Source organism: Salmo salar, chromosome 17 (assembly GCF_965601325.2).
Source record: "Salmo salar chromosome 17, fSalSal1, whole genome shotgun sequence".
Classification (NCBI taxonomy): Eukaryota; Metazoa; Chordata; class Actinopteri; order Salmoniformes; family Salmonidae; genus Salmo; species Salmo salar.
Window position 1 is genome coordinate 62,238,221 of NC_138307.1, and position 13,980 is coordinate 62,252,200.

At 45.0% G+C, this 13,980-nt stretch overlaps 1 protein-coding gene across 1 annotated transcript in view; it reads right to left on the minus strand.

Moving 5' to 3' along the window:
- The window catches only part of LOC106576428 (guanine nucleotide-binding protein G(i) subunit alpha-1), a 28,266-nt gene extending 15,790 nt beyond the window's left edge, over positions 1-12,476 (minus strand). The window contains exons 1-2 of the mRNA XM_014153608.3: positions 12,062-12,476; positions 1,744-1,786 (exon numbers count right to left, since the gene is read on the minus strand). Of these exons, the coding sequence (XP_014009083.1) occupies positions 1,744-1,786; positions 12,062-12,179 (161 nt within the window). The 5' untranslated portion in view covers positions 12,180-12,476. The remainder of the gene's footprint in view (positions 1-1,743; positions 1,787-12,061) is intronic.
- Positions 12,477-13,980: the final 1,504 nt, after the last annotated feature.

Here is a 13,980-nt window from a genome sequence, read left to right on the forward strand (position 1 = left end):
CAACACGACACAGTCAGTCAGTCACCATGAGGAACATGGAGCAACACGACACAGTCAGTCAGTCACCATGAGGAACATGGAGCAACACGACACAGTAAGTCAGTCACCATGAGGAACATGGAGCAACACGACACAGTCAGTCAGTCACCATGAGGAACATGGAGCAACACGACACAGTCAGTCAGTCACCATGAGGAACAAGGAGCAACACGACACAGTCAGTCAGTCACCATGAGGAACATGGAGCAACACGACACAGTCAGTCACCATGAGAAACATGGAGCAACACGACACAGTCAGTCAGTCACCATGAGGAACATGGAGCAACACGACACAGTCAGTCACCATGAGGAACATGGAGCAACACGACACAGTCAGTCACCATGAGGAACATGGAGCAACACGACACAGTCAGTCACCATGAGGAACATGGAGCAACACGACACAGTCAGTCACCATGAGGAACATGGAGCAACACGACACAGTCAGTCACCATGAGGAACAAGGAGCAACACGACACAGTCAGTCACCATGAGGAACATGGAGCAACACGACACAGTCAGTCACCATGAGGAACATGGAGCAACACGACACAGTCAGTCACCATGAGGAACATGGAGCAACACGACACAGTCAGTCAGTGACCATGAGGAACATGGAGCAACACGACACAGTCAGTCACCATGAGAAACATGGAGCAACACGACACAGTCAGTCAGTCACCATGAGGAACAAGGAGCAACACGACACAGTCAGTCAGTGACCATGAGGAACATGGAGCAACACGACACAGTCAGTCAGTGACCATGAGGAACATGGAGCAACACGACACAGTCAGTCAGTGACCATGAGGAACATGGAGCAACACGACACAGTCAGTCAGTGACCATGAGGAACATGGAGCAACACGACACAGTCAGTCAGTGACCATGAGGAACATGGAGCAACACGACACAGTCAGTCAGTCACCATGAGGAACATGGAGCAACACGACACAGTCAGTCAGTCACCATGAGGAACATGGAGCAACACGACACAGTCAGTCAGTCACCATGAGGAACATGGAGCAACACGACACAGTCAGTCAGTCACCATGAGGAACATGGAGCAACACGACACAGTCAGTCAGTCACCATGAGGAACATGGAGCAACACGACACAGTCAGTCAGTCACCATGAGGAACATGGAGCAACACGACACAGTCAGTCAGTCACCATGAGGAACATGGAGCAACACGACACAGTCAGTCAGTCACCATGAGGAACATGGAGCAACACGACACAGTCAGTCACCATGAGAAACATGGAGCAACACGACACAGTCAGTCACCATGAGGAACAAGGAGCAACACGACACAGTCAGTCACCATGAGGAACAAGGAGCAACACGACACAGTCAGTCACCATGAGAAACATGGAGCAACACGACACAGTCAGTCACCATGAGGAACAAGGAGCAACACGACACAGTCAGTCACCATGAGGAACATGGAACAACACTTTCTGTTTCTGAGAACATGTTATAACCCCCAACCCCATGGCAACCTTTCCATCATAAAATGACAGGGGAAAAGCGAACACTGATAACACTATCCAGGTAACAATGTTTACAGCATCTGAATTGAATGGGGCACTAGGACAATAACAATGGCTCATTTCTGAGAACTGTCCCCACAGAAGGGCAAAAACAATGCTTTGTTTTGATTGTGTGGCAGATACGGCATTTGGAAGAAACATACTCACTTCATCTGCTTGACTATTGTGCTCTTCCCCGACTCACCAGCACCTGAGAGAGAGAGAGAGAACACATTTATCAAACCAGTCAAAGCCTATATTTAGCTAATTGCAATTATGCAATAATCCAACACTGACCATAATGTTGATTGCCTGGTATGGGATTACACTGACTAACATACTGAGAAAGAAACATCTAATTGTATAGACCTACTCATTACAGGCCATTATACAACCCCATTTTAATTGGAGCGTAGTGGAGAACCCCGAGGTGGTCAAACACACTGATCATTTCCCTTCCTGTGTTTCTGTATTGATGTCTCTGACCCACAGCGTCGCTCTGCAGCCGTCCTGTTGATACAGACCCTCCCCACCGCTCCCTTTATGAGCACATTTCGACAGCAGCACTAACACAGCATTATGGAACTACCTACTGCAGCAGGAACCAACGACCCATCTCAGGCAGCATCGCAAGACTCACTGAATGAACAGCACCATAGCAAAACACCGTAACATTCAGAGTGTTTGTGTGTGTGTGTGTGGTGTGTGTGTGTGTGTGTGTGTGTGTGAGTGCGTTGGGATGGGAGTACAGTGAAGGGACAGAGGTGAATACAGTCTCCTCAGTATTATTGCAAAGGCCAAATCACAGGCAGTACAGTCCTCATCTACATTACCAGCAGTGAAGCATGCAGCCTGAAGTAGTTCCCAGCAACCACTAACACACCATCAACACAAGGCTGCTATCCCCCAGTTCATATCGGGTCATTGGGTCTTTGTACATTAAATGAGTTAGTTGTGAGCTCTGATCTACCACCAGAAAGACAACGATCACCAGTTGTAACTAGGGCCTGCCTTAACCTCTTATGGCTAGGGGGCAGTATTTTCACGGCTGGATAAAAAACGTACCCGATTTCATCTGGTTACTAATCCTACCCAGTAACTAGAATATGCATATACTTATTATATATGGATAGAAAACACCCTAAAGTTTCTAAAACTGTTTGAATGATGTCTGAGTATAACAGAACTCAAATGGCAGGTCAAAACCTGAGAGATTCCTTTACAGGAAGTGGCCTGTCTGACCATTTCTGGAACTTCTTTGCCATCTCTATCTTTTACTAAGGATCTCTGCTCTAACGTGACACTTCCTACGTCGTCCATAGGCGCTCAGAGCCCGGGAAAAACCTGAATGTCGTCATCCCAGCCCCAGGCTGAAACACATTATCGCCTTTCTCAAGTGGCCGATCAAGGGACTCTGGGCTTAGGCGCGTGACCTGGCCGCCCCCGTCTTTGTGATTTTTTCCTCTGTTTGCCGAAAAGGAGATTCCCGGTCGGAATATTATCGCTTTTCTACGAGAAAAATTGCATAAAAATTGATTTTAAACAGCGGTTGACATGCTTCGAAGTACGGTAATGGAATATTTAGAATTTTTTTGTCACGAATTGCGCCATGCGCACGACCCTTCTTTACCATTTCGGATAGTGTCTGGAACGCACGAACAAAACGCCGCTATTCGGATATAACGATGGATTATTTTGGACCAAACCAACATTTGTTAATGAAGTAGCAGTCCTGGGAGTGCATTCTGACGAAGACAACAAAGGTAATGAAACTTTTGTAATAGTAAATCGGAGTTTGATCAGGGCTAAACTTGGTCGGTGTCTAAATGGCTAGCCGTGATGGCTGGGCTATCTACTGAGAATATTGCAAAATGTGCTTTCATCGAAAAGCTATTTTAAAATCGGACATATCGAGTGCATAGAGGAGTTCTGTATCTATAATTCTTAAAATAATTGTTATGTTTTTTGTGAACGTTTATCGTGAGTAATTTAGTAAATTCACCGGATGTTTGCGGGGGGTATGCTAGTTCTGAACGTCACATGCTAATGTAAAAAGCTGGTTTTTGATATAAATATGAACTTGATTGAACAAAACATGCATGTATTGTATAACATAATGTCCTAGGGTTGTCATCTGATGAAGATCATCAAAGGTGAGTGCTGCATTTAGCTGTCGTTCTGGGTTTTGGTGACATTATATGCTGGCTTGAAAAATGGGTGTCTGATTATTTCTGGCTTGGTATTCTGCTGACATAATCTAATGTTTTGCTTTCGCTGTAAAGCCTTTTTGAAATCGGACAGTGTGGTTAGATAAAGGAGAGTCTTGTCTTTAAAATGCTGTGAAATAGTCATATGTTTGAAAAATTGAAGTTTTTGTATTTTTGAGGAATTTGTAATTCGCGCCACGCCTATCATTGGATATTGGAGCAGGTGTTCCGCTAGCAGAACGTCTAGATGTAAGAGGTTAAAGGACCTGCCTTAAAGGGCCTGCCTTAAAGGGCCTGCGAGCACAGTGTTACTTCAAGATGGTACAAGCCTTCTATATTGAATTACACATTACTGACAGGCTGTGTAAACCACTCACACGAGGACAAGAGCCGGGAGGGTGGACACTAAGCTAGCAGCCAATGAGTGTGAGGCGGAAAAGTGATTGACATGGCAATACTCCTATGAGAGAGGCAGGAAACACAGAATAAGCGTTGCTTGGGCCTGGCTGCTGCTAGGGGCTCCGTGCCTACGTCACACTGCCATGGCAACCGGGTCCGTTACCAAAGCGCTCGCCACACGGTCACCTGAGGAGAGTTGGTGGCAGTTGTGTAGCGATGGCTCATCTCCATAGCCAGGGCATGTATTATTGACAGGCAAATGTCCCCAAAATGCATGCCATGTCCCCATAACGCATAAGTAGAGGATGTGTCATGGAGATTGACTAAGGCAGGCCCCTCCCCCTTGACATAAAACCCACCGGTGGACGTTTCCACTCAGGGAAAGTCAGACCACTGGGAAATATGGGTTGACCCTGTAAACAAACTCATGATGTTTTCACGTGTTTGGTGGGCTTGCTAAGTCCCTTCCCATAGGGGTTGCTCAGCTCGGACACAAACACAGGCAGAGAAAAGGGGAACTGTAGCCATGTCAGTCTAAACTTTACTCATTAGTATTACTAAGTTCAGTAGTGGAATAAGAAAATCCCAACTCATGTTGTGTAATTACAAATGCCATTGCTATGCAATAAAATGCAATTACCAAAGAAGTATATTACATTTTAATACAATGTTGTTGTTACTAGTGTGATTAAAGTTCTTTACTGTTTATTCAGAATGGTCCAGGCTGTACTAACACCCATCTGAGTTGCCAGGAGGAAGCTAGTTCTGTAACACCCAATCTTCCCATCTTACAAGACCCAGCATGTATTGCATTACAGCAAGACAATGAGCACATGCACACCACACACTACGTCAGAGCTTCTCGTTGTGGCAAGTGAAACGTAGGGGCCTGGAACTTTCCCTAAACGCAGAAGAGAACCTGAAACCAACATGTAGAAGTGAATTCCTGTGGACAAGCCTTTCTCCAGAGCCTTAGAGCATGCTGATACAGAGTGCGTGTGTGAGAATGTGAGTGTTTTAACAGTGTGCAAGCCAGGCACGTACCTCCTACTGTTCAGCCTAATTGGAATGGCTTTCACCAGAGGACTAATTATTTTAATTACATGTCACTGCTGTGGCCCTGGCCCCAGAGAGGAGTGGACTAACATGTCTCATTGCTCCGGAGCCAAACACTAAGAACCCCAGAGGGACTATGAGAAAGCAGACACACGTGCACTAACATACATAAAAACACACGAGCGCGCACACAGACAAAAAGCATTGGCAGCAGGTAAAGTCACCTCCCTCCTTCTGCTAAGGGCCTCAGTGCCAAGGCAGCGACAACACAGCATTCCACTCCCTACAACACACTGGCTGGCTGCCTGCCTCTCAATCTAGAATAAACATACCCTGTTTACAGGCCGTTGTGTTCACTGAACCCTCCCTCTAGATATGTTTTACTGTCTGACCGACACACACTTGATTTCTCAATATGGAACACAAAACCCTGCATAGGGTCAACAAAATGTATGCTAGCAAGTCACAGGAATAATTATTGGATGATATCGCCACGGTACTGTTCCCTTATGACATTTCTTTAAGTCAGTCCAGACTGAAGCGTTTGTTTGCCTAACTGACCTTGCCCTATCCTTCAACTCTAGCGATGTCATAGGGGTGTGGCCCCACCACAGTAACTGTAAAGTCTAATGGCCCTGATTTGGCCCTGATTTGAGCCACATGGGCCATTAGAGAAAGCAAGGCAGAAAAGTGGACCTCATGGGCTGGGATAGACAGAGTCACGTTACCCACCCACAATTCGATTCATCCATCAAAGAGCCAGACCAAAACCACAGTGAGGCAGCTGCTTTCTGGCGGTTGGGAAACGACTGTATTTTAAGAAAAATTGTTGAGGCCTGCAAACAAAATGGACGTTTATAGAACAGTACTTCTAAAGCCCACCAACCACCCAACCCATCTCTCCTGGAACTTCCCCCAAGGTGGTTTTCCACAGAGTAAAAAGAGGACATGAATGGAATGCATGTCAACAATGGAGGAACGTTTTACAAAGTGCTGTGGTAGGATTGGCTACAATCAGGTCTTCATTCCAAATGACAGCTCTGTTGTATTTTAATCTTAAATAATTTAGTTGGAGCTTTTATATAATACTAGGGTGGGGAGAACAGCTTTTGGAGTTCCTCCCACTCTCTCTCTCCCCCTCGCTCCCTCTGCCTGTCACGGAGTTATCCGTCTGGGTCACTAGAAGAAACCAGAGCCTGTCCTGCCTGGGTTTCAGTTAGACTGGCCAGGGCATACAGTCCTCTGGCCAGGCTGTCCTGGTAAACAGGGAGCGAGGGACACGGCTGAGAGGGAGCGAGGGACACGGCTGAGAGGGAGCGAGGGACACGGCTGAGAGGGAGCGAGGGACACGGCTGAGAGGGAGCGAGGGACACGGCTGAGAGGGAGCGAGGGACCCGGCTGAGAGAGAGCGAGGGACACGGCTGAGGGACAGGGGACAGAGGGACAGAGCTGAACGGGCTTACAGCTGGGCCTGGCTCACTCTCCAGGAACCACATTAGTGGCGCCACATTAGCGAAATGAGCTGGCACCATCCCTATCTCTTTTCCTCGTTACCATCGGGAGCTGTTGAGCCTGTGAGTGACTCACAAGGGAACCCAGGAAGTTACAGTTGCATTAATTAACCAATCAGGGAGTCATGTAGCTAAATCAGCTGGATTCATCTGCCCACATCCAGATCAATGGTTAATAGAATGTTTCCTCAAACTCCATGCAGGCCGATACTTTACTGGAAGAGACCAGTAACGGGACAGTGCTGGAGAAGTGGAAGCTATTGAATTCCTCATAAGCAGGATACAGTAGACCTACATAAAATCACCAGATGTGATGAATGACATGGTAAAATAGCAGATACAGTGATAAACAAACAAGCAACTCCTAGGTTATTTGACAGTTATTGCTACAAATTTGGTAACAGGTTATTACCATGTGTTGAACTATTTGAAGTTCAAGAAAGACAATTTCCTATCAAACATCCAGGAAATACAAGTGGAAGCATTAGTACTGTAAAATAAAGTACTACCCATAATGCTTTACATAAAATGTTACATAGAACACCTACAGAATCCTCTCGACACCAACGTGGTTGGGTCGTCTAGTCGGCCTAATATAGACAAGATGTTGCTTGTACAGACTTGACAGCATACACCCAAACACTCATAGCACTCCTCGTACAAATGATTGTTCCTCTGACAGCAGGATGCCGGTATACTCTGCTGACAGACTGCTCATTATGCTGTGTGTGTGTGTGTGTGTTTTATTAGTCGTATGTACAGGATACACATGGTATACACTGGCCAATGAAATGCTTACATGCATCTGGACCTCTGGACAATGCAACAATTGTTTTATGGGGGTGGCATACTGTAGGACGCACGCACACATGAAGTCCACAGTACAGACATGGACAGGGTCAGCCCATCAACGCCACCCAATGTAAAACACGGATGTTTGACGGTTGGTGTCCTTGAAGTGATTTAGTGGTCAATATTCACCACCATTTCTGAGGTGCTGCCTGTGCCGATGTACGCACCATCAGCGTCACTGATATGTTTGTGACCTCTTGACCAAGATGTAATTAAACAAAGTATGTTTAGTGGGGCGGATAGGAGGCAGATGAGAGGACTTGAGACTTTTGTGATAGAAGTATAGTAACTGAAAAGACTAATAGGTTAACAAACAGCAACCAAACATCTTGTTCCTCGCCATGAGTACACCTTCTCAATTCATAATGAGTGTTAGGGTTTAGACCTGATCTAGAACATTCCTTCCTGGAGTCTAATGATTTTCTGAGCATTCCATTCACACCGCTTGATATAGAAATTCTGGATGGCAGGGAGCTCGGCCCCTGTGATGTACTGGGCTGTCCGCACCACCCTCTGTGGCGCCATGCAATCGAGGGCGGTGCTATTGCCATACCAAGCAGTGGCGCAGCCAGTCATGGTGCAGCTGTAGAACTTTGAGGATTTGAGGGCCTATACCAAACCTTTAACTTCCTGACGTTGAGGGAGAGGTTGTTGTCCTGGCACCACACTGCCAGGTCACTGACCTCCTACCTGTAGGCTGTCTCCTCATCGCCGGTGATCAGGCCTACCACGGTCATGTCATCGGCAAACTTGGTGTTGGAGTTGTGCGTGGCCACGCAGTTGTGGGTGAACAGGTAGTACAAGAGGGGACTAAACACAGACCCCTGTGGGGCCCACGTGTTGAAAGTGAGTGTGGCAGCCTGGGGTCAGTCCGTCAGGAAGTCCAGGATCCAGTTACAGAGGGAGGTGTTAAGCTTAGTGATGAGCTTTGAGGGGACAATGGTGTTGAGCGCTGATCTGTAGTCAATGAACAGCATTCTTACATAGGCATTCCTCTTATCTAGGTGGGTGAGGGTAGTATGGAGTGCAATTGAGATTGTGTCATCTACATATCTATTTGAGTGGTATGCAAATTGGAGTGGGTCTAGGGTGTCTGGAATGATGGAGTTGATGTGTGCCATAACCAGCCTTTCAAAGCACTTCATGATTATAGAATGATGGAAGTCATCTGAAAATGTGGGGATTACAGACTGGGACAATGAGAAGTTGAAAATGATGCCTGCCAGCTGAATATGTGACTATGTCTGCCAGCTGATCTGCACATTCCCTGAAAACGAGCCCTGGAATACTCTCCGGACCCGCGGCCTTGCGTCCGTTTACCTGATTAAAGACCTTACGCACGTCGGTCTCGGAGAGCATGATCATCAACGAAGCAACAGCATGTAACATAGCACCTATTTGTATAGGTATGTATGATATTGGGAGAGCATTTATTTTCTTATTAATACATTGAACAAAAATAGAAATGCAACAATTTCTAAGATTTTACTGAGTTACAGTTAATATGAGGAAATCAGTCAATTGAAATAAATACATTAGGCCCTAATCTATGAATTTCACATGACTGGGAATACAGATATGCATCTGTTGGTCACTGATACCTTAAAAAGAAAAGTAGGGAGTGGATCAGAAAACCAGTCAGTAGCTGGTGTGACCACCATTTGCCTCATGCAGCGTGACACATCTCCTTCGCATAGAGTTGATCAGGCTGTTGATTGTAGCCTGTGGAATGTTGTCCCACACCTCTTCAATGGCTGTGCGAAGTTGCTGGATATTGTCGGAACTGGAACACGCAGTCGTCCGTACACGTCGATCTAGTGCATCCAAAACATGCTCAATGGGTGATATGTCTGGTGAGTATGCAGTCCATGGTAAAACTGGGACATTTTCAGCTTCCAGGAATTGTGTACAGATCCTTGCGACATGGGTCTGTGTATTATCATGTTCAAACATGAGGTGATGGTGGCAGATGAATGACACGACAATGGGCCTCAGTATCTCATCTCAGTTTCTCTGTGCATTCAAATTGTCGTTGATAAAAGGTTGTATTCGTTGTCCGTAAGCTTATGCCTGCCCAAACCATAACCCCACCATGGGACCCTCTGTTCACAACATTGCCATCAGCAAACAGTTCACCCACACAATGCTATACACGATGTCTGCCATCTGCCCGGAACAGTTGAAACTGGGATTCATCCATGAAGAGCACACTTCTCCAGCATGCCAGTGGCCATGAAAGGTGAGCATTTGCCCACTGAAGACAGTTACGACGCCAAACTGCAGTCAGGTCAAGTGGTGAGGATGACAAGCATGCAGAGGAGCTTCCCTGAGATGGTTTCTGACAGTTTGGGCAGAAATTCTTGTGTTGTACAAACCCAGTTTCATCAGCTGTCCAGGTGGCTGGTCTCAGACGATCCCCCAGGTGAAGAAGCTGGATGTGGAGGGCCTGGGCTGCCATGGTTACACATGGCCTGCGGTTGTGAGGCCGGTTGGATGTACTGCCAAATGATCTGAAACTATGTTGGAGGCAGCTTATGGTAGAGAAATTAACATTAAATTATCTGGCAACAGGTCTGGTGGACATTCCTGCAGTCAAACATGCCAATTGCACACTCCCTCAAAAGTTGAGACATCTGTGACATTGTGTTGTGTGACAAAACTGTACATTTTAAGAGTGTCCTTTTATTGTCCCCTGCACAAGGTGTACCTGTGTAGTGATCATGTTGTTTAATACAGCTTATTGATATGCCACACCTGTCAGATGGATGGATTATCTTGGTAAAGGAGAAATGCTCACTGACAGCGATGTAAGCAAATGTGTGTACAACATTTTAGAGAAAAGCTTTTTGTGCGTAAGGAAAATTTCCCTTTACATGTTGCGTTTATATTTTTGTTCTGTATATGATATTGGGAAAGACCATTTTCAAAAGAGTTCAAAATATTGGACGTCACAGGTCTGGTATTGACTTCACACAAACTTTAGAATTTCACTCAGAGGAATAGTTGGAGACCGAAGTTGCAGCCTGCAGGCATAGTACTTGACCCGACTTGCTTCGAATCAGTTTCATCATTCATAGCAAGACAGATGAATGTAGCCTAGGCTCTCAACAACAAGGAAGAGGTTTATACCATATAACCATACAAACCTCAGAAGTGCCTTACTGCTATTATAAACTGATTTCCAAGGTAATTAGAACAGTAAAAAATGTTTTGTCATACCCGTGGTCAGCCAATCAGCATTCAGTGCTCTAACCACCCAGTTTATAAATGGTAAATATCAACATGTAAAACCAGAAGAAAATAGCAGAAAAACAAAACAGGGACAATCATAGCCATCTACTGACAGGCCTACAGTTTTACAGGCATTTCAGGACAGCCGTTCCTGCTCATGGCATCAGTGAAGAATACCCTTATTAATAGAGAAGACACATCCAGTCCTTGTGACCCATATTCAACATGAAAATATTATATATGACATGCGTGTCAACTCTAGAGATCTCTTCACCAATGGAATGGATGGTAGAGCAGTATTTCAAAAACAAATCACTTGTTTCTGTCCAGGGAATGGGCTCGTTTGTTTGTCAATTGAATTTCCACGGTTTCAATTGATTTTAGGTAAAACATATTGTGCAGTAGGCTACAGGGATAAATCCATCCACTATTGCACCAACCAATGAGGGTAGCGGTAAGAAAGAGCCTCAAGTTTAATTTCGACCTATGTTTATCTAAGCAATGGCGGAATCATAAACAGCCTACATCTATGCCTGAAGTAGCAAAAAAGGTGATGAAGTCTCAAACAAAAATGTTTTGAACATAGTAGTATAGTTATTGCAATTCGTTATTCAAACAGTTTCTGGGCCAATTACCAATTTGGAAACATCATATGCACTCAGCTGGACATAGCATTCAAACACAATGCTGCAGACAGGCGACAAGGTGTCAAATGCTGGGAGGATTAAGCCAATGAATATGGCCCATAGAAACCATTTGTGTTGCTGGACAAGCGTAACAAAAGGGGGCTACTTTGTTGCAACTGCCTGCATGGGTGGTTACACACCGAAGGCTGGAACTGATGAGCCAGCGTGGACAACGACCTTTGTTCTGCCTATAGGCTAAATCGGAAATCATTCTTAAACTTTTGTTAATTAGAGAATCCACTGTAGCCAATGTGCTTTGTGATATCAAGGTAGTCTATGCAAAAGTTGACAATGTTTTAAATGTGATGACGACAGCTTGTGTGCTATGCGGAATTGTATGAAATCGTGCAGGAATTCTCAATTCAAATTGTTGCCATTATATGTATGCAGACCAATTCTATATCACTCTAAATAGTGCGTTTGACATTTAGTTACAATGTCGCAATCGCAGATAATATTAGTTAGTGAAGTTCACGGATAACCATTGTTTCGTCCCACAATGTATCACGTTGCGGGACGAAGCAAGGACAACCACGTCCCTTACCGAGGAGCAGTAGCTTGACCTCTCTTGCTGCTTTCTCCCCGTCGTCCCGCAGATTCCTGTCGATCATTTTACTGCGCTCCACCGCCGCCTTATCGTCCGTGCTCAGGGTACACCCCATCCTCAAGCAAATCCTCCGGACCCAAGTGATGCAAAAATATACAGTAACAACATGCAAGGTTTAAAAAGCGAGCCAGTGCTCCCCGAGACCCACACACGCCCTTGTGTGAAAGCTATCAGCTCGCTTGGATTTATACTTTTATTTAAAAAATGTTTTATAGGACCAGGAGTGTTCTTCTCCAGTCCACTATATTCCTATGCTTCCAGTCAGTGTAAGCTATTTCTCTCGTCGTGGCATAAATAGTTTCAAATGAAAACAGTTCCAGGGCGAATTGCTCTCTGTCTCAGCGCGTCTGTCTTTCACTGCCACAGTGCGCTCTGCTCATTCAACCACAATTACCACCAGCTGGCTACACGAATACTTCCTGATTCATTTTTTTCTGTCAACATACCAGACTGACCTTTGAGTTAATATATTGTGGTCTTTGGAAATGCCTAATACTGTAAGTGACATTTGATATCACATGAGAAAACAATGTACTGTACTTTACTGTTTTCTTGTCTGTGTAGAAAATATTATAGGGTACACTTGGGCCATCCCACTTCTGACACCGATATAGCTAAACCAAGGCAAACACGCTATTCACCCCCAAGAGAGACCTCAAGAGATATAGCATACAGTTCCGGCAGATTATTAGGCTACTAGGGTGTTATAATATATTTTCATCATCAAGCCATGGGGGTTGTTATAGGATACGTGATTTCTTATTCCACGACCTTATTCTGTGATTCTAATAGCCACCCCAAAAGTTAATTTACAAGTTACAGTACAAATATAATGAATTAAAAGGTTTTTAATTCCCAGAATAAACAATATCAAAAGGAGATGCAACACCTGAGTTGTAGTTGCATTTCTGCCACCTGGTGGTTTTATAGAGAAAAGACTGATCTCCATGGACAGACCACCATCTCCACCTTCTGATAGAGATACCATGTGAATAGTCTGCATCACAGGAGACTGCTGAGGGGAGGATGACTCATAACAACGGCAGGAATGGAGTGAATGTAATACACATTTGATACCATTCCATTTCTTTCCAGCCAGGCATGCAGGGAACATTTCCAGCATGCCTTTTACATAACATTTTACTTTCAAATGGGGATGTTTAGGAGTACATGCAAAATAATGGTGGTGACCCCTGCTATTTTAATGGTTTCCTATGAACAGATTTCCCTTCGTGACCACAGATACAGGCCAGGTGCTGAGGAGAGTAGAGGGGGTAGATACAGAATTATAACGTGTTATGTGAAAGCTCCATACAGCGTTACAGCTTGGCTAATGGAAAGCGCCAGCACCCATTTTTCAACTAATCTGTTCTTGGTGATATTTTCTTCATTCTCGAATGTCCGTGCCCAGTTGGAGGTGGTTCTCCACATGTGGTCTGTCTGTCTTACAGAAAAGCCAGAAAGATGTGGTGAAGGAGAAGGTGAGCCTGGTCAGAGAGACCATCGGACCAGTGGCTGCTTTCAGGAAGGTGCTGATTGTCAGACGACTCCCCAAGACCGGCTCTGGGAAGATCCTCGTGCCAACCTCGTCAACGGGAAGGCATACTGTAACTCCCTTCACCAGCCATTCACCTAAACTAAATTTAGGATGAATTCAACAAGCCCATTGAATCATATAAAAAAAGTGAGACATTCAGGCACCCTTTGAGGAATGGTTGCATAGAAATTAATAATGGTTGTTTCAGGACAACAAAGGTGGAATTATTCAGTAAGATTCCTGTACAGCTGCCAATTCAGTTTTCTGGTGAGCCGGTTGTTGGATAAATTGAATTCATACAAACAAATTGGATAAAAGT